We start from the raw sequence: 22,208 nt of genomic DNA, 5'->3' as shown, positions 1-22,208 counted from the left end.
TGCAATAAACCCTCCAAAATATTGACGTACACAGCATGTATGTTGAACTTCTTTCGTACCGTACGTAGACAATCCGTGCTAATCGTAACTAGTAGCCTCATTAATACAATTTTACTCTCAATTGCGTCTCATATTACGATGTGTAAGGGTTAACGTATTTGCCATTGCCCAATGTCCTGCCCTTTCCATCTCTTCCCCCCTCCACCCCAACAACATCGTTGTCACTAAAACAGGCCGAGTTTGCGCGATAGCAACTTGCGCGCAAAAAAAAAAGACCTGGGACTAGCGATGGCCCTGTGGCTGAATGTGACCCTGCTTTAATTATTATTATTAAATATACAGCATTAACTTTAGTTGGGGGTATGAACCACATTTCACCCATGGCTAGCGTATAGTGGTTTGTGGCCATGCCGGTGAATGCGGGTTGCGGATGCTTCTTCTGAAATCGCCGCAGGCCACCCGCGGTCCCCACTCCGGGATGTGGCGCGGGTGTGCGGTGAAGCGTCCGCACCTCTTTGCTCTCCACCGCGTCCCTCTTCCCCACCAGCCAGCTCCACATCCTCCTGACAAGGCCATACGACAGCAACAATGAGCAGGTAATATGCTAACTAGGTCATCCCATCTTATTGGTTCTTTCGGTAAAGTCACGTAGAAGGGAAATAATAAAAGAATAAAAATAAAACGTAATAAAATACAATTCTCACGACGTTTCGACCACAACGCAAGCAGCCGTCCTCAGGTGAAGATAAAATACTATTCTCACAACGTTTCGGCCACAACGCAAGCAGCCGTCCTCAGGTGAAGATAAAATACAATTCTCACGACGTTTCGGCCACAACGCAAGCAGCCGTCCTCAGGTGAAGGCGTCTGCTTGCGTTGTGGCCGAAACGTCGTGAGAATTGTATTTTATTATGTTTAATTTTTATTATTTTAATATTTCCCTTCTACGTGACTTTACCGAAAGAACCAAGAAGATGAATCCCTGCAGTCACGAAAGCTTTAAATCGAAATTTAGGTCATCCCAGTTTGTCATCCATAAGCGTTTTTTTGGGTTAGGAAGGACAACATCAATGGGCTTGCATAATGGGCTTGCATAATGTACGTTGACTCAAGAGTGCAGAAGTGTGGTCACGACATCTACGCCTCTATATAAGGAACGAAACATGTGAACTTCTTCCCAAATCTGGCTGTCGCCTGATGAAGCTGTTTGTAATTACTGGCGAAACGTCGTACTCAAGATTGTAAATGTTGTGGCTTGGCTCTCCAACACACCGGTTAGTGCTGTACTAGTACACTACACTATACACTACACTATACACTACACAATACACTACACTACTATACACTGCACTATACACTACACTATACACTACTATACACTACACTACTATACACTACACTACTATACACTACACTATACACTACACTACTATACACTACACTACACACTACACTACTTTATAATATACTACTATACACTACATTACTATACACTACACTACTATACACTACACTATACACTACACAATACACTACTATACACTACACTACACACTAGTGCTGTACTAGTGACGAATTGGGCACGTTCTGTTTACGTGACAACCCTTACTAGTTGGCTGTGTCGGGTGGTGGTGGATTTAACGACACATTTAGATATTTACGTGATCTAACCCAAAAAAAACTCTTATAGGTCACCCCATAAGACAAAGACCCCCACTCCCCGTATAGCCTTTAACAGACTGTAGGGGCAAGTGCTGTTAGCGAGGAGCACCTATGAAGGCCGGAACGGCACACGAGGGGGTGGGTGGCCAGCACCACACCCGACCGCCTTTGTCTCCTCAAGTGTCGATGTTTTACACACCGCACCAGGTACTCATTCGAGGCTGAGTCGACCCACACACACACGCCACCCGCATCATAACACACCATGGAGGGCAGAATGGATGGGATAATAAAACCCTGTGTTTACAGTCTCATCTGGGTCAAAACCACACGCGGTGTGTGATGTTATAGCGAGAGGCGTTTTATTTTTACACGCTTTTATTTAATTCACTCTGTCTGTTGTTGTTGTATCCTCAAATCTTGTAACTCAACTTGAAACATCTTAAAGTGACTATGTAACTATGTGCAAACAGAAAATCCAGGAAAAGACAGCAAAATATTCCACAAAAAGCACCAACGCTGTGCAAAAATCCCAATGGGATGCAAATCAAACAACAACAACCACAAGACAACTTAGATTAAGGCCATCAGTCTAACTCCGTACTACAACAACACAAACATGGCCAAACCATGTCGGGTGGTGGAGGGTTACGACACATTAATAAATAACGCGATCTAACCCAAAAACCTTTGTTATGACTAATATTGGTCGCGAAAGCCGACGTGTTAAACTAACTTAAAAGTGGTAAAGTCACGTAGGTAAAAATAAAAATTAATAATAAAATAATTGAAATAAAATTATGAATCACGACGTTTCGGAGGCAACACAAGCTTCCTTCATCAGGTGTAAAAAGGCACAGGTAAATGACTAGTTATTTTAGTTATTGTTTTTATTTTAGTTAGTGTAGTTATTTTGCTGCCTTTATACACCTGATGAAGGAAGCTTGTGTTGCCTCCGAAACGTCATGATTTATTATTTTATTTCTATTATTATTGATAATACTTTATTATTTATTTATATTTTTACCTACGTGACTTTACCGAAAAACCCTAATAGTATGATTCCTTGCAGTCACGAAAGCTTCAAATCTATAATTAACTTAAAAGTGGTTGACGATACGGTCAGACAGGTCGCGTTGCATGTCCCCCCAGCCGCCCCGTCTTTTCCCCCTCCCCCCGTAAGCAGAGTTATATCCCTAAACTCTCAAGGCGACCGACTGCCTTCATCATCCAGCAGTGGACAACCCCCACGGCCCATGTTGATGAGAGTGGCTGCGGCTCTGCACGTCCACGTGTCATCGTGGGCTTCATGGGCCGGTCGCACACAAACACACACACAGGGGTGGTTTGGTCAGAACCACACCCGGCCGCCTTTGTCTCCCCAGTGCTGGTGGATTACTACACAACCGCAACAAAAATGGTATTTCGTTTAAGCAGCGGGCACACACACACACCTGAGGCTCGCTCTGCGAGGTGCAGCAGCAGAAGAAGAAGTCGCAATGACCACCACCGACTTACAATGAACAACAACAGCGGCCGGGCAGCCGCTACTGTCCGCACTGTAAACACGTGAGCCATGTGACGTCACCACGACGCGCGGCTCCCCCTCTCTCCCCTCATCCCCCTCTCCCCCACCCCCCTCTCCCCCACCCCCCTCTCCCTCACCCCCCGCCCCCCTCTCCCCCACCCCACTCCCCCCCGCCCCCTCACCCCCCTCTCCCCCACCCCCCTCTCCCCCACCCCCCTCTCCCCCACCCCCCGCCCCCCTCTCCCCCACCCCCCGCCCCCCTCTCCCCCACCCCACTCCCCCCCGCCCCCTCACCCCCCTCTCCCCCACCCCCCTCTCCCCCACCCCCTCACCCCCTCTCCCCCACCCCCCGCCCCCCTCTCCCCCACCCCACTACCCCCCGCCCCCCTCTCCCCAACCCCCCTCTCCCCTATCCCCCTCTCCCCCACCCCCTCGCCCCCCTCTCCCCCGCCCCCCTCTCCCCCACCCCACTCTCCCCCGCCCCCCTCTACCCCACCCCCTCACCCCCCTCTCCCCTACCCCCCTCTCCCCCACCCCCTCTCCCCCACCCCCTCACCCCCCTCACCCCCCTCTCCCCCACCCCACTCCCCCCCGCCCCCTCTCACCCCCCTCTCCCTCACCCCCCTCTCCCTCACCCCCCTCTCCCCCACCCCCTCTACCCCACCCCCCTCTCCCCCACCCCCTCTCCCCCACCCCCTCTACCCCACCCACCGGAGACCAAATAAAAATCCATTCTACGGGGGGTTTTGTGTGGGTTAGATCGCGTAAATACAAATGTGTCGTTAAAACAGGAGGATGTCTCCACAAATCTGCCTGTCCGCCTGATGATGCTAGTCGTAATTACTGGCGAAACGTCGTACTCAGATTGTAAACATTGTAGTTGGTTTACTAGTGACGAATTGGCACGTTCTGCTTACGTGAGTGACAAACCTTAGCAATTGGCTGTGTCGGGTGGTGGCGGGTTTAACGACACATTTATATCTACGCGATCTAAACACCCCCCCAAAAAAACCCTGTACTACTTACGTCTTAAACGTTTTGTAAAAAAATCATGTAATTAAATATATATTTTTTTAAATGTTTTTTAACAAAGTGACCTCTTGACCCGGAAGTTGCGACGCTTGAGCCGGAAGCGCCCGGCCCCTGCTGCTCCGGCTACGGAAACCCCCTCCACGACGACCGCCGCCATCTTCAGTGGGGATTCGTGAAGGCGAACAAGAGGCGAACGGGTCCCCGACCCCATCTCTCTCTCTTCTCGCGCGCGCCGTCCGTGGTGGAAGCGTGGGATCGCGTCAATACAGGCGTCGAAAAATCGCGCAGACTTCGCGGCGTCGCGGCCGCCCCATCAGCGCGCCATGCACAGGGACGATGGCTCACCAGGCGGGCGATGAGATCGGGTGAGCGGAGCGCGTCGCCAGAGTGTGGGGAGAGCCTCAAAATGGCGGCGCGAAGGGCTTCCCCCCTCTCTCTCTCGCTCACCACGGCGGGAGAGAGACTCGAGAATTGTTTTTTTTTACCGATGGTTTGCTACTATTGCTGTTACTAACTAGCGTTACCGACGGTGTTAAGTGCCGTCGTGTTGCGTCGGCCCACTGTCGTGTTTCAGCCCTGTTGCTATTGTTAGCCGCGTGACCGCGTTTCGAGGCGGTTGCCTGCGATAAATGCCCACATAAGTCACTTTAGTTTGAGCAATCGTTCGTGCCAAAGCTCGCTTCTCAAATATCTCGGTGGGTCTCAACCTGATAAAAAAAATAGTTGGTACTATTTCACTGGGTTATTAATACTACCGTGATTAATTTTCCTTTTGAGCGTGTTATATTACTGCTGCTACCGGCGTTAACTGCTATGGCGTGTTACGTCTATCACTACCGTGTTACCCCTGCAGTTGTTACTATCAATACTCGACCGGTGCTTATATCTCGTTAAAGAGTATTTGCGATACATTTGCCACACGTTAAGCCGTCTCGTTGAGCTATCATTAGTGGCCAGGTCGCTTCTGAAAAAGCTAAATAGCTCAGTGGGCCTTAACCTGGTAAAATAATAAAGAGTACTTTTACTGGGTTATTAATACTACCGTGTTAATATTTATGTTCGTTGTATTACTGATAACGTGTTACTGCCATATTCCGTATTGTGTTAATCCTACTGCTTTGTGTAATTATTCCCCTTACTAGGTATTATAACTTTTGTAGATTATAGTACATCTTAAGCAGTGTTTCAAGCTGCTTTGCGTTTTGGGCCCGTGGTCACGGTTAACGTGATTTAAAAACAAGTTCGTCATTTGTATATTCGTCAATACGTACGGGTTCATTACTACAACCACTGGTTAACAATGTTCTTAATGCGCACCGACTAAAGGTTACGTCTATTACACGATGCTTAAGGCTGTCTGTTCATATTGAATGTGTGTAGTGAAACGTATGCTCTTAGATGCGGGTGAAAAGAGGATCTAAAACAGCATTGTGACGATGCGAAACTATTCGTGTTAACGAACACGCAAAACCTGAAATGCCCCTTGTGAGATGTCCCAGATTAAGATATCGGACATCTATCTACTGGAGACTTAAGTTTTAGCCGTCCCTAAACTAATTCCCTTTCCCCCCGTAATTATATAACAACTTTAATGGTTGAAGAATTGACATGAAAAAACATCTTAAAGACCATAGTCTTCGGGGACGTTACCTTGTTGGCTGTGGGTTCAAGAAAAAGTTTTAAGTTCAGCGAGAAACAAAGCGGCTTGGTCTGCAGCGATTGCGAGATATCCACCGTTACTCTTGTTTTATATATATTTAGATACTCTTAGGTTTTTTCGGTAAAGTCACGTAGGTAAAACAATAATAAAATAAAATGATAATAAATGAATAACTAAATTAAATCACGTTTCGGAAGCAGCACAAGCCTCCGTCATCAGGTGTAACTGCTCCAGTAATTTAATTTATATTTAAAAAACACGTGTCTTGAATAGCTCTCTTCACACGCTAGTCATTTTACTGGAGCAGTTACACCTGGCTTGTGTTGCTTCCGAAACGTCGTGATTTAATGGAGTTATTTTCATTTATTATTATTTTATTATTTTTTACCTACGTAACTTTACCGAAAAAACCTAAGAGTATTAATCCTTGCAGTCACGAAAGCTTCAAATCTAGAATATATTTAGATATTTTTTTTGGGTGCGGGGGACAATTTCAGATTTTGTGATCGTTTTTTTGTTGCATAGCGCGATCGTTGGCCGAGTGTGTGTGTGCTAACAAAGCGAATCGACTCGCTAGCCACCACGTGTCTCGTTTGGCGGGAAGACGGCGGGGATGTCGTTCTTAGTGATTGCACGGCCCCATGCCACGAGGTCTCCGAAATAAGATTATTACTAAACCACGCCTCCTACTACTGTTTGGTATTTGCACCAAAAATGTATACAAGACACGATAACTCAATGTGTTGTTGTGTGATAGCTTTATTGAACCTGAACCAGGCCGTGGCGACAATCCTTCCCATCCCCTCCCCCACTCGAGCTGTGTTTCCAGGAACAACCGCCGGGTGACCTCGTGGAGGTTGAGAGCGCGTTCTGAAAGCCACCCGAACCTGTTTTTCTCTCTCTGCACTCACTATATTGTCCTTCTTGGGGGGGGGGGGTACAGATTTTATTTAAACGCCACAGTTCGCGAAAGCATTAGGCTCAAAACGGCCAAGTGCTGTAGAATAGATGAGTAACATTTATCCATAAATTGAACGACGTTTGTTCCTATGAGAGCTTGGGTCAAAGCAAAATTAGACGATGGGAGGATGGAAGATGCACCCAACATAGTTGTTGGAAGCGATGGTTTCCAGAGTGAGGCTTGCCCTTGTTGGGGAGTTCTAACCGAGCCAGGCCAGGCCTTGCTTCACTGCCTCGCACTAATTCCTGCGGTTGTGGTTTGCTACAGTCGTCATCTGCACAGCAGTTAGAAGGGCTTTGAACTGTTAGCGAGCTTTATTGTCCTTGAAGGAAGATTAACCAGTTTAGTGCCTTATTCGGGGTTTGTCAGAGTAATACGTGGTGGAGTGGAATTATTGGTATAAATAACCAGTGTGATGTGATAATATAGCCGGGCACACTTGAATATACGTTGTTTAATTGACCAGAATAATGTCAAGGACTGTACATGAGGCGCCATGTGCTACTGGCTGCCATAATTGATTTATAAAAGCACACGAATGTAATATTTGTTTAGCAAATGGTCTAGTGAAGTCTTCTTTACACTGGTAATATATCTTGGTTCGTGTGCAGGTGCATCTCAGAACAATGAATCCAGCAGTGGCTAATGATTAATATTTTACACGGACCATGCTTGTGAACATAAGTAGAACGTGCGAAATACACAGTGCAGATCTAATTGAGAGTTGTGTATGGTCTGCAAAGACTTGCATATATGCAATAATAACCTGCATACATGATGCAACCTACACTACTTGTTTTATTTGAAATGTTTTTAATGTTTATTTTTTTTACTGCAGGAAACTATTTGTTGGCGGTCTGGACTGGAACACCAGCCAAGGTGGGATTTTAAAAACACCTCAAAATAAAGCTCGGGCAGATATAATTGTATAGTATGACACACCGATGTGATTTGTAAACGGAAGTAATGAAATCTAAATTCTTCTCACTTGAATGGTGGAAATAAGAGCACGATTGCTCAGACAGATAACCATAAATATGCATTGAGTATTGCTGGTACTGTTAAATGGCTTTATATTTCCGTGGTTCAAGTATGCATGTCTTGTAGGTCATATCATACACACATAATTCAATATTTGCATTGGATTGCCTCGTAGATTGCGTACTCGTAACAATTGAGGCAGGATTGTAATATATGTTACTAATATCAATGGTCATAACCTAAACCTCTTACTGCTGCCCAACCATCCCAGAATCAGCGTTTTCTATTATGTCAATTGGAATGGGCCATGCGACATGAATTGAAGTGCAGACTACACAATCTATAATATTGAGTTGAGAATGCTCAATATGGTCTAGTGGTAAACTCCTGTTATCTGTAAATTATTTGACACCATGCCCACAATCCCAGATAAGAGGAGTTATGCTAAAAAATACAAGTTCCATGACCCATTGTGAAGAGGTTATAGAAGTGTGGTACAATGTCGTGTGCAGAGCGTCACCATGTTTTCGCTTGTCATTTCAACAGAGGGACTGCAAATGTACTTCTCGCAATTTGGGGAGGTGATCGACTGCGTCATCATGAAGGACAAGGAAACGAATCAGTCCCGTGGTTTTGGCTTTGTCAAGTTCAAGGATCCCAACTGCATTGGCATGGTGCTAGCCAACAGACCTCACTGCCTCGATGGCCGTACGGTGGGTCTGCCGGACTGCTCCTGTCCCCTCTACGCGTCATTCCAAAACACCACCTTTATTTTAGCTGAGATCTAAACCATTTTTCTATAACCTTCAACATTTATTGTCATGAAAAGTATTGTTTTTCGACGACGGGTACATTGTTGCTACGTGCTACGAAATCGTCTATTGAAATGTGTGATCTATGTTACTCAATTGGGATTACAAATAGTATTCGTCGCCCCCTCATTGCTGTTTACATAGCTGGTCCTGAGTGACCTTGTGACCACGGATATACGCCACTGGGAGTGCCCTTAAAATTGTTTGAGATGTGATTTATTGTAAAGCACTTTTCAGATGACCCAGTATATATGGTGCTATAATCAACTATATTATACAGTAATTCCTCATTTAACGTGGTTGATGCGTTCATGAAAAGTGCGAGGAATATCTGTAATGATTTCCATTTGCGCTATAAAATCAGCCTGCAGTCATCCTACGGCAGGACAAAGAACTCGGGAGGATGGTATGCCGTGTCCCAGAATTCCCCCATACCGCTCAGCCGCGCAGCTCAAAAAGTTTTTGGTCGTCGACCGAACAGAAAACCGTGTTTTTTAACAGGGCACATTCTGCGTTGAGCGAAAAAGTGTAACCGAATAGAAGAACCGCGTGTGTTCACACACAAGGCGGAAACGCTTTGCGTGAACACACGTTTAGGGAGCACTTAACGTGTTTAGAATATAGTCAATATTTATTCATGACTGTCTTTATTTCTTACAGATTGACCCCAAGCCGTGTACACCTCGTTCCATGCAGACGCCCAAACAAAACCACCAGGAGGTAGGTCCCTTGCATGGCACTTTTCATTTCATTGCACTTACTGTGGATAGGAGTTCGCTCTTGTGCATTAAGCAAGTTTGTAGGTTTTTCCTGAGTAGTCTAAACTATATAGCGTCACTTACATTTGGCATACAGTACCTGATAAATGCAGCATAAATCAAATCCTGCTTTTATCCAAAATATGCATGTTGATCACGTTGCTTTATTTGTACAATACCTTTACACTGTTGATAAACACTTTCTTGGCTTAACAGTTTCGATGTTTGTGACTGTTGATGGGTTCATAGCCTAGTATGCCATCCACTACACCAGCATACACTCTCCCGCCTCCCCCATAACAAAAATACAATATAAATAATTTTGACACTTCACATTACAGTGTACTTGTTCATCAAACATTAAAGAATTTTGCGGTTATTACGTTAAAATTATTATATTGCACGACAAATTTAACACCGTTACATTCTGAAATGCCCTGCATGTGTATTTGTCACCACAGCAAGCTGCAAAATCATTGTCTTGGTGACAGTACTGGCAAATACAATCGTACATCTTAATATTGTCATGGTTTGTTAACAGACATTGGATTAAGCTGACTGCATGTTTGCAAAGCTCGTTAAATTTAAATCCAGCCCTGAAGCCAAGTTAAGATATCTGTTACAATGAGTGAAGACTTTCAGTAGAGTCTTGCATTGGGATGTTTGGCCAATAAAAATGTCGTTGTAGCTTTTTAATGGGTGCAACCGAGTGCATTGTTACTTTGGCTGTGTGTTTTAGTTTCTTTTGAAATGTGGCTATGTGTATTTTCAGAGACCACCTCCTACAAATCAAAATATTATCAGATGTAAAAAGATTTTTGTCGGTGGAATTCCACACAACTGTGGGGACATGGAACTCAGGGAATACTTCAAAAGATTTGGCATGGTGAGTTGAAGCGACACTTTTGCAGCCTATTTGTGTAATGCACGCAAACTTGGTCCTGCCATAAAAAAATTTATAGATTCCGTTATTTTGTTATTAGGTAGAACAATAATTAAAGAACTTCATACTCTTGAGGAGAAGCTCCTATCTTTAACCTTTTTTTTATTATTCATTTTTTAACATAATAAAATGTGTATCTTTTTCGTTCAAAACCGCTTGAATCTGAAATATTTCAAGCAATAAAAGATAAAACTGGTTCTTAAATTTTCTGTTTAATGCTCTATCAAACGGAAAAAAACGCAGTCATACATTTTGAGTCGTTCCTGAATGACACACAGCAAACATGTTTGTGGGGCACTTAAAATTGAGATTTGGGGGTGCCTTAAAATAAAAAATCTTGGATTTCAGATGTTTCCTGTCTGTGCTCTAAAAGCTACCTATGTACCAAATTTCAGCTTTCTAACTTATCGGGAAGTACCCTAGAGGCTTTTGAGACATTCATACAGATTAAGGTCTTATAGATTTACATTTTAAACAATAAGCAAAAATACAATCAGAAGGTGTCTTCCTCAGCCATTAAAGGTTTTTACCTGAGATGTTGACTGAATTCATACGCAGTGCTTGGCTATATCTGATTGACCTCAAGGTATGTATATTCACTCGCTGCCCATAAAGGTATTCCTCGGTTTACAACGTTTAGTTTATGGCATTTTGCGTTAACACCACAAATTATGGACACTTTTCCATGAACGAAATCGATTTTCCACGTAAACGAAATTTCACATGGTACGCGCTATGAGATCAAACAAGAACCACCTGGGAGGTTGCGTGAGGGCACTGACCGGGATGCCGACAAGGGTTGTGAAATTTGGCTCTGTGAACTGTAAAAGGATGAGACTAAAAATGAGTAAGTATGATGGCAATATGGCACAACTGATTTAAACGTTTGTGTGTCATAACACAAACCTGGTTGATTTTCTTCAGGTCATCAAGCATGTTTTACATTGGCATATTAAGGCCTGTTAATGCAACTTCATAGAATATCTCTTCAGGTGGATTAATGTGTACAGCAGGTTGCATATCAATATGCTTTTACAATGCCTTTTGTGTGTTTTTTTTAGTGGACAAGTGTAAAGTTAGATTGCATATTTTTTTATTAAAATATTTCACCTCCCCCTAAATTGTTATTGTAAAATTAAATGAAAAGAATGTGCAAATAACTTTCTAAGCTATAATGATCAAAGGCGTGTCTGTTTATTCAGAAAAAACTACCACACTATAACTCAACAATCATCACTGGTTGCTCTCCTGCTCAACACATTTAAGACCCATGTTGTGATATTGATCATACATTACAGTTGGGAGGTAATTTCACTGTTTTGCAGGTTACAGAAGTTGTAATGATATATGATCAACTGAAACAGAGGCCGAGAGGTAAGATCTTTGTTGTGCATCACAGACTGCATTAGGTCAGCAATGCATATGACAAGATGTCCATTTCAACGATTCAAATTGTAACTTGTAAATTTTTTGGTGGTCATAAATGAGCCATTGCATATATATACCTTGTAAATGTATTATCTTGTCATCTGCATTGCAATTCGTGTAGTTTATACGTTAAGTACGATTATGGGCAATGGGTTGCTCACATAATCCATGCATCAATAAAGTGTCCCAAGTATGATGTCGCGCAGAGTAGGTCTTTAATATGAGAAGTTAAAATAATTTTATGGGATGGGTGGGGGGGTATTACTTGAGTCTAGAACATTTAATCGCATTATGTGCAGGGCTTATGCAGGATGGCCAATTTGTATATCTAGTTTGCACATTGTATCTGTTTAAATGATACGCGTTTTATTTAGATTCTCGTTTACACATGCATCAGTGTTCAGCGAAACACAGGAATACTGAAGATGCGATACGGCCCAGTGTTATGGGTTATGTTGAGCTGCCTCTAGGAAAAGGACATTTTTTTAAATATTAAATTTCTTTACAATTTGTGCATTTCGTCTCGATCTATACATTTAAAAACAGTTTTTGTCAAATCAATACCGTGACCGTTACCTTTAGACTCCACAACGTGCGTCCATTGATATTTAACACTAATTTGAATGTTAGTGCAATGATTACTCAACATCAGGAAATCCACGTGTAACTTTTAAGAACCAAGCTTGGGTTGCAGAGTTAGAAGCACTACTGTTGAGTGCTTGATGCTTTGCATACTGGTCGCAACATCCATGATACACATTGCCGCCCCATTGCCAGATCGTTTTTATTCAGCTCATGTTTATTCTGAAACCCACTACAGTTCTGTAGCATCTTTACATTCGGCCTATATACAGCATATAAATTTAAAACTTGACTGCACACATACTTTAAATTAAAGTCATTTCCTGGCTGCTTTTTCGTCTCAAGTACTGATTTTGACACTACATCAGTACTCATTGAAACGCCCACTGACAGGCACACATGTAAATATAGCACGGGTATGTTATACATAATAGGTGCATGTTTGAACAAGCACAAAAGATAAATTTGTCTGTAAAATGTAGCCTATGTGCATGATGGTGTGCACTTTGGTTTTAGTGTCCATACAGACTGCACATGGCTGTTGTGTTCCACGGGGTGTTGCTTTCCTGGTGTATGATCCCCAAACACTTGGCTGCCATTTGAGTGTGCGAGATTTATGTTCTGCAAGGGTCATTGCCAAATGGGTTAGTGATTTGTCAACCCAGCTCTTTGTTACGTTTTGATGAAGTTGACGATGTAAGACAATTCGTGCCTTTAGGACTTTCACGGTATTAGTTCACAATAACGTTCGGATAAAACAAATGAATCGTGCACTTATTCCATATAGTTGAATTTCTTGAGAATTTTTATTCCAAGTGAAATAATGTCCTTTTCCGAATGTATTTTGATGAAATGAGTCGTGTGTACAAGCCTTTAGACAGAATTTGACTTCATGCACAGATGAGTCTGTTTAATGTTGTTTCCTACGCTATTGTTAAAGTGTTAATAATGTTTTAAAGCGGTACTTTTCAACCATTTTCATTTCACGTCACGCTCTCGAGCTTGCTCGATCTTTTTTTTGCGGCACACCAACCTGAAAAAAAAACCCCGGTCCTGCTGATTATCTCAAGCCCCCAACCACATGCCTTCCCCCCCATTCACGGTCTGGGCTCCCGCGTTCCTCTCTCCCCGGCTGGCTGGTAGCTGGGCTTGCCAATCAGAGCATCTTGTGGTCGGTGAGCAGTGGGGAACCTGGCCTGTGGGTTGGTGGTGCGTTACGATTGGATGGGAAGGCGGGGGAGCTTGAAGTTCTTTCCCTTCCGATTCGGTTCTCTTCGCATAGAATCCTTTTCTAATTCCGCGGCACACCTGGGACTACTTCGTGTGCTTTGGCACACTGGTTGAGAAGCACTGTTTTAAAGTATAAGCTGTATTTATACAATTGGCGCTAGCTTTTTAAATAAATGGCAGCCGTGTCAATCACTACATTAAACAGATTCCACTGTAACTATATCAGAACTTATGATAAGTAATATTTTAATGTTGCCATAGTTTATAAGCTGTGTAAGTTTTAATTTATAGTAAATAGTTTGCTTAATGTTTATGATTTTGTATTGATGTGTGTTAATTATTTTTCTTTAGCCATTCCCCTGTAGGTGTCATTGTGGCTGTTACCTTACCGGTGTTGCAGATGAGTACAGGCTGTTTAGTGGTGGCTTGTTCTCTTTTCTGGACTGTTTGACCATTTTGCCATAGAAGATGCTGATTTCCTGGAATGCCACAAACTGGAGAATTGCAGTGGTGGTCTCCGTAGGCTGCATTTATGCTTCCACAAGTCGTCAGATTTTACCTCCACAACATTTTGCGTCAATTTGGGGGAAAGCACAGCTTGTGGCATTTCTAGCTGCGCATCGGTCGCCGTTCATAAATTTTGGTCAAGAAAGATGGGCCTTGTAAAAGTCTGTCTGAGCCTGTACTTGTTTGCAGCAGGCATCTGGAGCCTCTCCCTGCTGCCTGTGCTGAGTTGGCATGGAGAGCGCTTTCTGATGGTCTTTCTAACCCCCGTATCATAAGGATAAAGCTAAGTGTCTGCTGCGCCACTGAATGCCAAGCATGCCGTGGTGAGCCCGTGAGCGTGAAGAGGCTATACCTCCCCTAATGCTGTGCATCATCCTGTCTTGTGTTACTTCACCCTGCTTCCTTGAAACAATCTACACCGTGGGATAGGTTTTGGATTTATTTCTTTCGAAGACGAGCAATCTGTGGACCAGGCTGTCAACTTGCATTTTCACGACATCATGGGCAAAAAAGTGTGTAGTAGTAGTTTTATTTTTACTTAAGTTTTTGCTGGGGCTTAGCCTTTTTGTCATTCACAGGTTTTGTGTAAACCTTAGCAATTAATGCTTAAAGTAAAGACATTGTGCCCACAGCCGTAACATGCTGTGAAGGACATGAATGTTGAGTCCCAGTATTCCAGATCCTTCAGCAAAAAAAAAAAGTAGCAAAAATACTCGGCATAACAAGCTTTTTCAAATTTAAATCGACTAGTTTAATTCCAGTCCTGATGTCCAAGCAACCAATAGCCCCTTGCCTTAGCACTATATTGGAACGGACATGCATAAATCTTGCCCCCCTTTAGCATGTTTGATGGCATGTTCACATGATTTATATCCTTGCCATACAATAGCCTTGTGGCTGGCTTGCCTCTTAATCAGTTTGCAGACGTGAACGTCTCGGCTCTGCTTGTCCAACTGATCCCACTATATTCTGATCAACGCCATTTCAATTGATGGTGCCACAGCAGGTGTCATGGCCCAACTCTGCTGCAGCAACTGCCCTTGTTTTGTTACCTGCTGTCCCTGACTAAGAAGTCACATTTATAAACAGCCAAGAGACATCTCGCATGGTAAACCATTTGCTTTTACAGATTATGTATGAATAGTCGTAATTTATATGTATACCGCCAATACGTTTGCAATTATTTCTCTTTGCATGCAGTGCTCTTAGCTGCTTGTCTCATTGCTGGCATGCAAGCTGTGGCCTGTGCGTTTTTGAAACACCTTAAAGTGTGTGCTTTCACATTAGGTTATTCCCATTAACCACTCTCAAACAGGTTTTTATTTGTTTAATCCCGCTTTAAATTTCGCTATACACTCCCAACGGAGTTTAGTTTTTTTATTTGAGGCTACGTATTGCATTACTTGGTTACCTAACGGGATGTGTGCATGCATTATCCAGAGACGATAAGGAACACACCGACGTGCTATAGCTGGGGGCTATTACATGGCAGACATTCCTCCAGTGAGCTCTTCATACCAACTTGAGTTACTTTCCCATTGATATTTAGCCCTTAACGTTGCACGTATAAAAATGCATATACCTGGCAGATTTGATTTGGAGAAAAGGACACCAATGGTGTGTTCTGCAGGCTATTAAAAATCTTCCGATAGTCGACGCAAGTGAAGGAAATGTTTTGGTTCTAGAGGGTAGAGCTCATGTCAGGTGGATCAAGGTATAAGATATTTCCGTTGATATTACGTATTTCAGAATATTGCATTTGCTCTAGCTATGCAATTGTCGTTTAGCAATTGGTGTTCATCTTTGCTGAAGGACCTGTTTTTACATAATTTCACATTGTCATTTGTTGTATGTTGATTATTTTACATGTTCGTTTCAGGTATAAGATATCTGGTGTATCTTGTTGTTTAAAAGAAACAAGGCTTTCACTTCTTTGACGGGTGTCACGTTTGTGATGCAAAGTGAAAACAAGTTTTTAGCTGCTCTCGTACACTTGCAGAATTGCTTGATTCTTAGCAAGTTTGATATGTAAACATTGAGACACTTGAGAGTTTACCATTGTCTTAAACATTGCTAATGCGTTTGCTGTGATAAAATGTAATTTATTATTGTCCATGCAAGATTGTAAAAAGCGAATTAAGCCTTCTTTTAAACAACAAAGTACAATACATTGTTGCTGGGTTTTTTGTTGTTGAATATTTTTGTAAGCGCGTTAGATTAAGCCGCCCCCTTCACGTGCTTTTTTAAATTAATGCTTTACTGAAGGGTAAGTCTTTTAAATTATCATTAGTAATAAGTTATTATAGTAAAATAGCTTTGTAAAAGTGTTAAGTTGACTGCAGGTTTATTGGCTTTGCCGAGGGAGCTAATGAAGCTTGTGGTGTCGGTGTAGGTGGAGGTGAAGCGGGCCGAGCCTCGGGATGGCAAACCACAAACATCTGGTCAGTGGGGGAGCAGAAACATGCCCGCAGCTAATGGCTGGGGGGGTGGGCAACCCCCCTCTGCTCCCTGGCAGCAGCCTGGCGGCTACGCTGCACCAGGTAACGTGCTCACCCGATAATCTCCCCTCGACACGGCTTGCAACTTTAATTGGGTGTGGGATTGCTGCGGTTGTCTTTGCTCGGGTAACGACGTTTAGATGACGGTATGTTTTGCATTTGAGAAAAAGTGTGAAGTCGAAATTTTCTGGGCACGTTTGTCTTGATTTTTTTTTCGTAATGGAACAGCCAAAATAAAGTAAAAATTTCAGTGTTAATCGTGAAAAGGGGCAACCGTTAATATATTGTCCTTTAAGGTTGAGTGTATATCTCAAAATTCCACTAAGCTAATTGTTAACTTTTGTTTGTGTGCAAAGGAATGTGGATGGCATCTCCCCAACCTATGGGTGAGTCTCTTGATGTCCATGATAGATGCCATATCTATACATTATGTAATGCCAGGCACTTTGCTAAGCAGTTGCCTTGCCATGCGTCTGCACCGCCTCTGAATTATGAGCGCTTGAATATGGACTTTTCCAAATGTTGACCCCATATTTGCTAAGCTCAGGGTGCAAAAGTGTTATCTCGGTGACCTAGGGCCATAAACTTAGTCGGCTCAGCTCTGGATTGTCCTCGATAATGTGGCTGAGCTCGGGCTTGAGTGGTGCATCCATGGAGTGACCTCGGGCTCAACTCGTGAATATCAGCACGGCTAATGACCATGCTCAGATCTAGCTCAAAAGTTAAAGCATTGCTTTGAAGCCCGCTCACTCGGAGCCAGAGCTGGGCCGTGACTAACAATATGGGACCCTAAGTGTTCATTTGTATACGTGCTGCACTTATTCTAGCCTAATGCACACGGCCCTTTCCGATTGCTGTTGCAGGAGGGTTTGCTGCTGGACGAGGAGCGCCTGCCACCTTTAACCTGTACCCTGCCCCTCCCCCAGCCCCAGCCAGTTACAACCCCCCGCCCCAATCGCAGGCCTTTGGGCAGGGGGCGTACTCGCAAGCGCCACAGTACGGTGCGTACCACCGTCGTCCAGCACTCACACATTCACTCCCGTCAACTCGGTTCACTGACCGTTGCCTCATCGCTCTTCTGTCGCTGACTCGGATCTGCCAAATTAACCGTTTGATCTCAGGATGTCTACCATACTGCATGTCACCAACTCGCTCGCACTTGCGCTGACTGCCATTGCAGGTCAAACTTTTCTTTCTCATTCCCTCGTGTGTTAACGCTCTTCTATTCAGGCTTCGTGATAGTGCTGTTTGGTGCTGGCCACAATAATAATCAAAATCTGCACACAGTGTTCAACGTGACCATATTTCAGCTTTACAGAATGCTGCTTGGTGACACTTAAATGGAATTTGTGTTCTCTAAATTGAGGCACCATTTTACGTATTTTAAAACAAACACTGGGAGGGAAGTGCATCTTATAATCCTGGTTGGTGTATATGTGACCAGATTTTTAAAGTGACTTGACACGGCCAAGGTTTGGAGTACATGTTTCTAACGCGTCTTTATCTTCTAAAGAACACTAATTACCGTACCTTTGAAAGTCGCTGGGTTTTCATGTTGCACTCGGCGTACATTCTGCAATTGAACTGTGGTGAATTTACACAATTGTGTGAATCATTTGCACCGATATCCCACAACATGTTAATGATGTAGGTATGATCTATTTGCCTTTGTGTTGCCTGTTCATTTGTCCTGTAGTGAACGGAGTGTCAAACAAGGCAAACAGTAAACCTTGCAATGGAATATATTTTGCAGTTCAGCACTTTGTTTTGAACTCTTGATTTCAGCAAGAACATCACATTAACAGGCAGTAACCGAGCTACGGAAAGGGTTAGGTTCCCGAGAAATTTCCGTAACCCGAATTTTCCGTATGTCAGAAACTGAACAAATTTTCCCCAAATTAAGATCAAATCCCATATTCGGAAACAGTTGTGCCTCCCCCCTCCCCTACCGATTTCTCTCTGCTGTCTCGCGCTGCCGTCCGTTTTCTATCGCGACCTGGTCACGTATCACTACATATACACTCTGCACTTCCTATGATTCTTTAATTTGATCGACTATCTACCCTAACACTACCCATAATTAAACTAATGGAACATATACTGTACCGTGTCTAATTGTTTATGAATACCACGAAGCATAGAAAACAAATACGTAATACTACAAAAGGAAAGGAGACTGGCGCGGTTACAGTATACTCACGGTAACAATGTAACAGCGTGACTCGTAATAGTGCTATACATAAGCAGATGCTCAGATATACAATTGTATCTTTGTTATAATGAATGAATCTTGTTTACAGTCAGCCAAATTATTGCGCTTCCTGAAACTAGATTTTGATACAACTGCATTTTGTTTACCTGTAATTAGCTTTGTTTTCAATGTAAATATTGAGCTGTAATAGGCATTGCACCATTCTGTGATGACTTTGTGCTGACGTTGTCGATGACAATGGTAACTCTGGATTTTTAGTCCGAGAATCCAGTTAATTTCATTTAAAATTATTAATTTGGGCTCCTTCACGTTCATTTTTTTGTAGGGCTTTTTTGGAAAATGTATTATCATGTCCCTGTTGGCTGTGAACTCTTTTAGACCCCTCTTGCCAAGATGAACATTAAGCCTCATCTCATGTTCTTTTGTTTGCATTGAAATCTCTATTAAGGTGTAGTGTGTTTTGGCCCTCAGAAGTAGGCCAATTCATACGTTGTAGGGCATAATAACCTCTAAATGATAAAGCGCCTTTCATATTGAAGCGTGTTACAGCGCTGTACGTAAAAATAATAATGCTCTGCACATATTGATAAAATGATAAGCAAAATAGCTGATAACAATATCAATGACGCAAATTACTATTTAACCTGAAGTGGTTTGAGAACCTTAATTTCAGAGTCCAAAAATCCTGCTCGTTCATATTTAATATCATCTACGGTAGAAAAGATTTCCACTAATTACACGGTATGGAGTTCTCTCTTCTCCTTTTCACCTGTCCAACTATGTCCAAGTGTATGTCCCCCAGTTCTGCCTCCTGTTCAACAAGGTTTGATTCACCGAACTAGAGTGACTTTGAGGTCCATGATATTTAGGCCTTTGGTCTTCATCACCACACCGGTTTACCTGGTGGTAAATGGAGCACACTTTTTCAACTGAGAATCTTGACTGGTTGTGGGTGTGCCTATCCTGACACACAGGCTCCGTTGGTGACAACACCATCACTTAATAGCGAATGCTGGGTATTGGTAATTGGGTGCCAATCCAGTATAGTTAATCAGCTCCTCAAGCTTCGTAAGGTTTTGTCACCGCGTGCCTATCTACGAAGAAAATGTGCCCATATCACCTGCTGTTACAATGTCGTATTCCGTTTGTGTGATTTGCAGGCCTCCCAGCTGGATTCCCCGGCTACCCGCAGCCCGCCCAGCCAGATCAGTTTGGGCCTCCGGCTGTTCCGCCCCAAGCTGCCGGTCCACAGCATGGTCAGCTGGGCTTCCCTGCCCCCCAGAGTCAAAATCCCAACGCAGACATTGTAAAGCCCCCTAGCGACTACCCCACCTTCAGCCAGTTTGGTGAGTTAATTTGCCATAGCCCACAAAGCACTTGTGGTTGAGATTCTCAGTAGGGCCCCACGAATTGGAAACAACAACTAAAAACGACGCACCCATTCCTGTGTAACGTGACTTGTGTGAAAACCACGTAGAGCGGACGCCAATTTGGTGTTTCACCCACGTGCCAGGATGTGCTGTTGCGAATTTACATTTCCAAAGTATTAATGTGCGGTTGATACATTCCGCTGCAGTAGTGAACTATATTCAGCGTATTTCTTCGAAGGTGGGGAGGGAAATATTTAATCCTATGTGCAACAATTTTGTTGTGCTCCGCCCTTGTGTTACCCATTTATTTACTTGTTAATAAATGAGGCGTCAAACAGGGCACATATTATATTCTTGGGCTTTAATGGTGTTTGGGTTGTGAAGCACCCACATACAAAGCAGCCACAAGAGTACATTTCATTTTTACACAAGTCGTATGTCTTGAAGCTAGTATTGTATTGTAGAAACTTGCTTAAATATTAAATCATGCGTTGTGTACAATGGACAACTTGTGTCTGACAGATGCACACAAAGCAAAAAGTCCATGAGAATGGAGTACATTTGGTGCACACAGGACGGAAACCTATTTTCTGTACTTTCCATTTAATGGTCGCTGTGCAGTGATGCAGGTTGGATGTCTTGCACATGATGATAATCTGCTTGCCTATAGTGCTGAATTGGGAAGCACGGTTGGCTATGTCCGGTGCAAAAGAGGTTCAAATATACACGTGCGCACACCTTTTTGAGAAAGCATTGGAATTGTGAAGTGATTTTGGTGGTACATGCTGTGTGTTTGGCCAGGTATGGGTAACTATCCACAGGACCCATCAGGATACGGTCCCACGCGTCCCACCCAAGCCTACAGCCAAAACGAGCAGAGTTTTGGACCCACAGGTAAAATTCTTGTAAAATGTGCCCCTGTTTTATACAAATGGCTTACCCTGGCTACACCTTAGTTTTTAATCTTTTGTTTAAACTCATTCCTTTGAGCTTGCTTCATAGTGTGTGGCTTTCCAATAACTTTTTTCCCTGATTATGGTTCACGATAAAGAGTAAAGTGGGCTGCTGTTTGATGCCTGCCCATGCTTTGTGTTGTTTCAACACTTGCTGTGCTTTTCCCGACCTTTCTGAAGCACTCTCCTGCCTTTTGAAATGAAATTCCATTGGTTGCGCAACATTTCCATGGCAATAAATCTTCATCTCAAGATTATAATTTAAGATTAATCGAACATCGGATCAACTACTATTGCTTAAATCACCAAATAGTAGTTTATGCACAAGATGTTTAAAATGTTCCTGCTTTTTTGTTTTGGGAACATTAAAATAAAAAACTACCCTTCCCCTCCCACCACTAGGCAACAGGATGATTTGTATCAGGCCTGTGTTCACTTTGGTGGCATAAAAAAGTGACCGGCAGGTGTTTTCGGCTTCACCTCGTGAAGCTGTTTCCCGTGCCGTCCTACATTTACGCGTGTTAAACGTAGCCCTTACCCTTGTGCGCTTTCTATATTTCCACAACCCCTTAATTGCCTAACCTGTCTTTTTTTGTGTGTGCGCGCGTGTGAATGGTTGCCGTCTAGGTTACGGACAGGAGCCAAGCAATTACAGTCAGGCACAGGGCTTTTCTGATCCCAACCAGCAGGCACAAGGCCTGGTAGCCGGTGGCTACGGACGAGGCCAAAGCCACCCATTCCACCCGTACCGCCGCTGAACACCTCCACCCCCCAACAACAGTGCTTCACCCCCCAAACACCAAAGCTGTCTTTGTCTTGGGTGTTCCTCAGTTTTCTCGACTTGCGACAATCACTTTCTCTGGTTTATGACGGCGGAGGTCTGCCGCATCTATTTTTTGAAATGACATTCCTCTACACTCTGGGAAAGAAACTGCAAGACTTTCCTCCCTTGTACTCTACCCCCTTCCTTTTTGCGGTAAATTTAAAAGAACTGTGCAATTGTAATAGAAAATAAAATTTTACTAGTTGCAAACAGATCTGGTTTATATTTAGTGTGTAATGCCTTTGTTTCAATAAAAGTAAAAAATATT

The 22,208-nt window shown here is 43.2% G+C and overlaps 2 protein-coding genes and 2 non-coding genes across 7 annotated transcripts in view; 3 read left to right on the top strand and 1 right to left on the bottom strand.

Annotated features, from left to right (window-relative positions):
- Positions 1-4,433, bottom strand: part of WDR41 (WD repeat domain 41) — a 19,426-nt gene extending 14,993 nt beyond the window's left edge. Inside the window, exons 1-3 of the mRNA XM_061572272.1 lie at positions 4,288-4,433; positions 3,117-3,260; positions 512-563 (exon numbers count right to left, since the gene is read on the bottom strand). Coding sequence (XP_061428256.1) covers positions 512-563; positions 3,117-3,260; positions 4,288-4,433 — 342 coding nt within the window. The remainder of the gene's footprint in view (positions 1-511; positions 564-3,116; positions 3,261-4,287) is intronic.
- Positions 4,353-22,208, top strand: DAZAP1 (DAZ associated protein 1). Of its 4 annotated transcripts, none has more exons than XM_061572411.1 (13): positions 4,353-4,587; positions 7,682-7,722; positions 8,371-8,537; positions 9,297-9,356; positions 10,167-10,280; positions 11,663-11,711; positions 14,514-14,596; positions 16,477-16,624; positions 16,939-16,968; positions 17,509-17,583; positions 19,955-20,140; positions 20,966-21,058; positions 21,745-22,208. In XM_061572411.1, exons 1-13 carry the CDS (start codon positions 4,559-4,561, stop codon positions 21,873-21,875), a joined length of 1,206 nt encoding a protein of 401 aa, XP_061428395.1. In that variant the 5' UTR covers positions 4,353-4,558; the 3' UTR covers positions 21,876-22,208. The 4 variants fall into 4 exon arrangements, with proteins under 4 accessions (XP_061428395.1, XP_061428394.1, XP_061428393.1 ...); XM_061572409.1 differs by having other exon boundaries at positions 4,354-4,587; positions 17,446-17,583; XM_061572412.1 differs by having other exon boundaries at positions 4,355-4,587; positions 17,446-17,583; positions 19,955-20,050.
- On the top strand, positions 18,246-18,378 carry LOC133355257 (small nucleolar RNA SNORA13). Its single transcript, XR_009756679.1, has one exon. It is a non-coding gene; the product is annotated as a small nucleolar RNA SNORA13 (small nucleolar RNA).
- Positions 20,451-20,582, top strand: LOC133355255 (small nucleolar RNA SNORA13). The gene has a single exon (XR_009756677.1). It is a non-coding gene; the product is annotated as a small nucleolar RNA SNORA13 (small nucleolar RNA).

The sequence above is a fragment of the Lethenteron reissneri genome, chromosome 50 (genome assembly GCF_015708825.2).
Source record: "Lethenteron reissneri isolate LAM-NWPU_2019-01 chromosome 50, ASM1570882v1, whole genome shotgun sequence".
NCBI lineage: Eukaryota > Metazoa > Chordata > Hyperoartia > Petromyzontiformes > Petromyzontidae > Lethenteron > Lethenteron reissneri.
Note: the sequence above shows the minus strand (reverse complement) of the source record. Positions and strands in the feature narration are given on the sequence as shown.

Bases quoted from the DNA above. Each gene is read 5' to 3' on its own strand.
- DAZAP1 (XM_061572409.1), top strand. From the start codon at position 4,559: ATGGCTCACCAGGCGGGCGATGAGATCGG. The intron at 10,281-11,662 runs GTGAGTTGAAGC...ACTGTTTTGCAG, and splicing joins ACTTCAAAAGATTTGGCATG to GTTACAGAAGTTGTAATGAT. The intron at 16,625-16,938 runs GTAACGTGCTCA...TTGTGTGCAAAG, and splicing joins TGGCGGCTACGCTGCACCAG to GAATGTGGATGGCATCTCCC.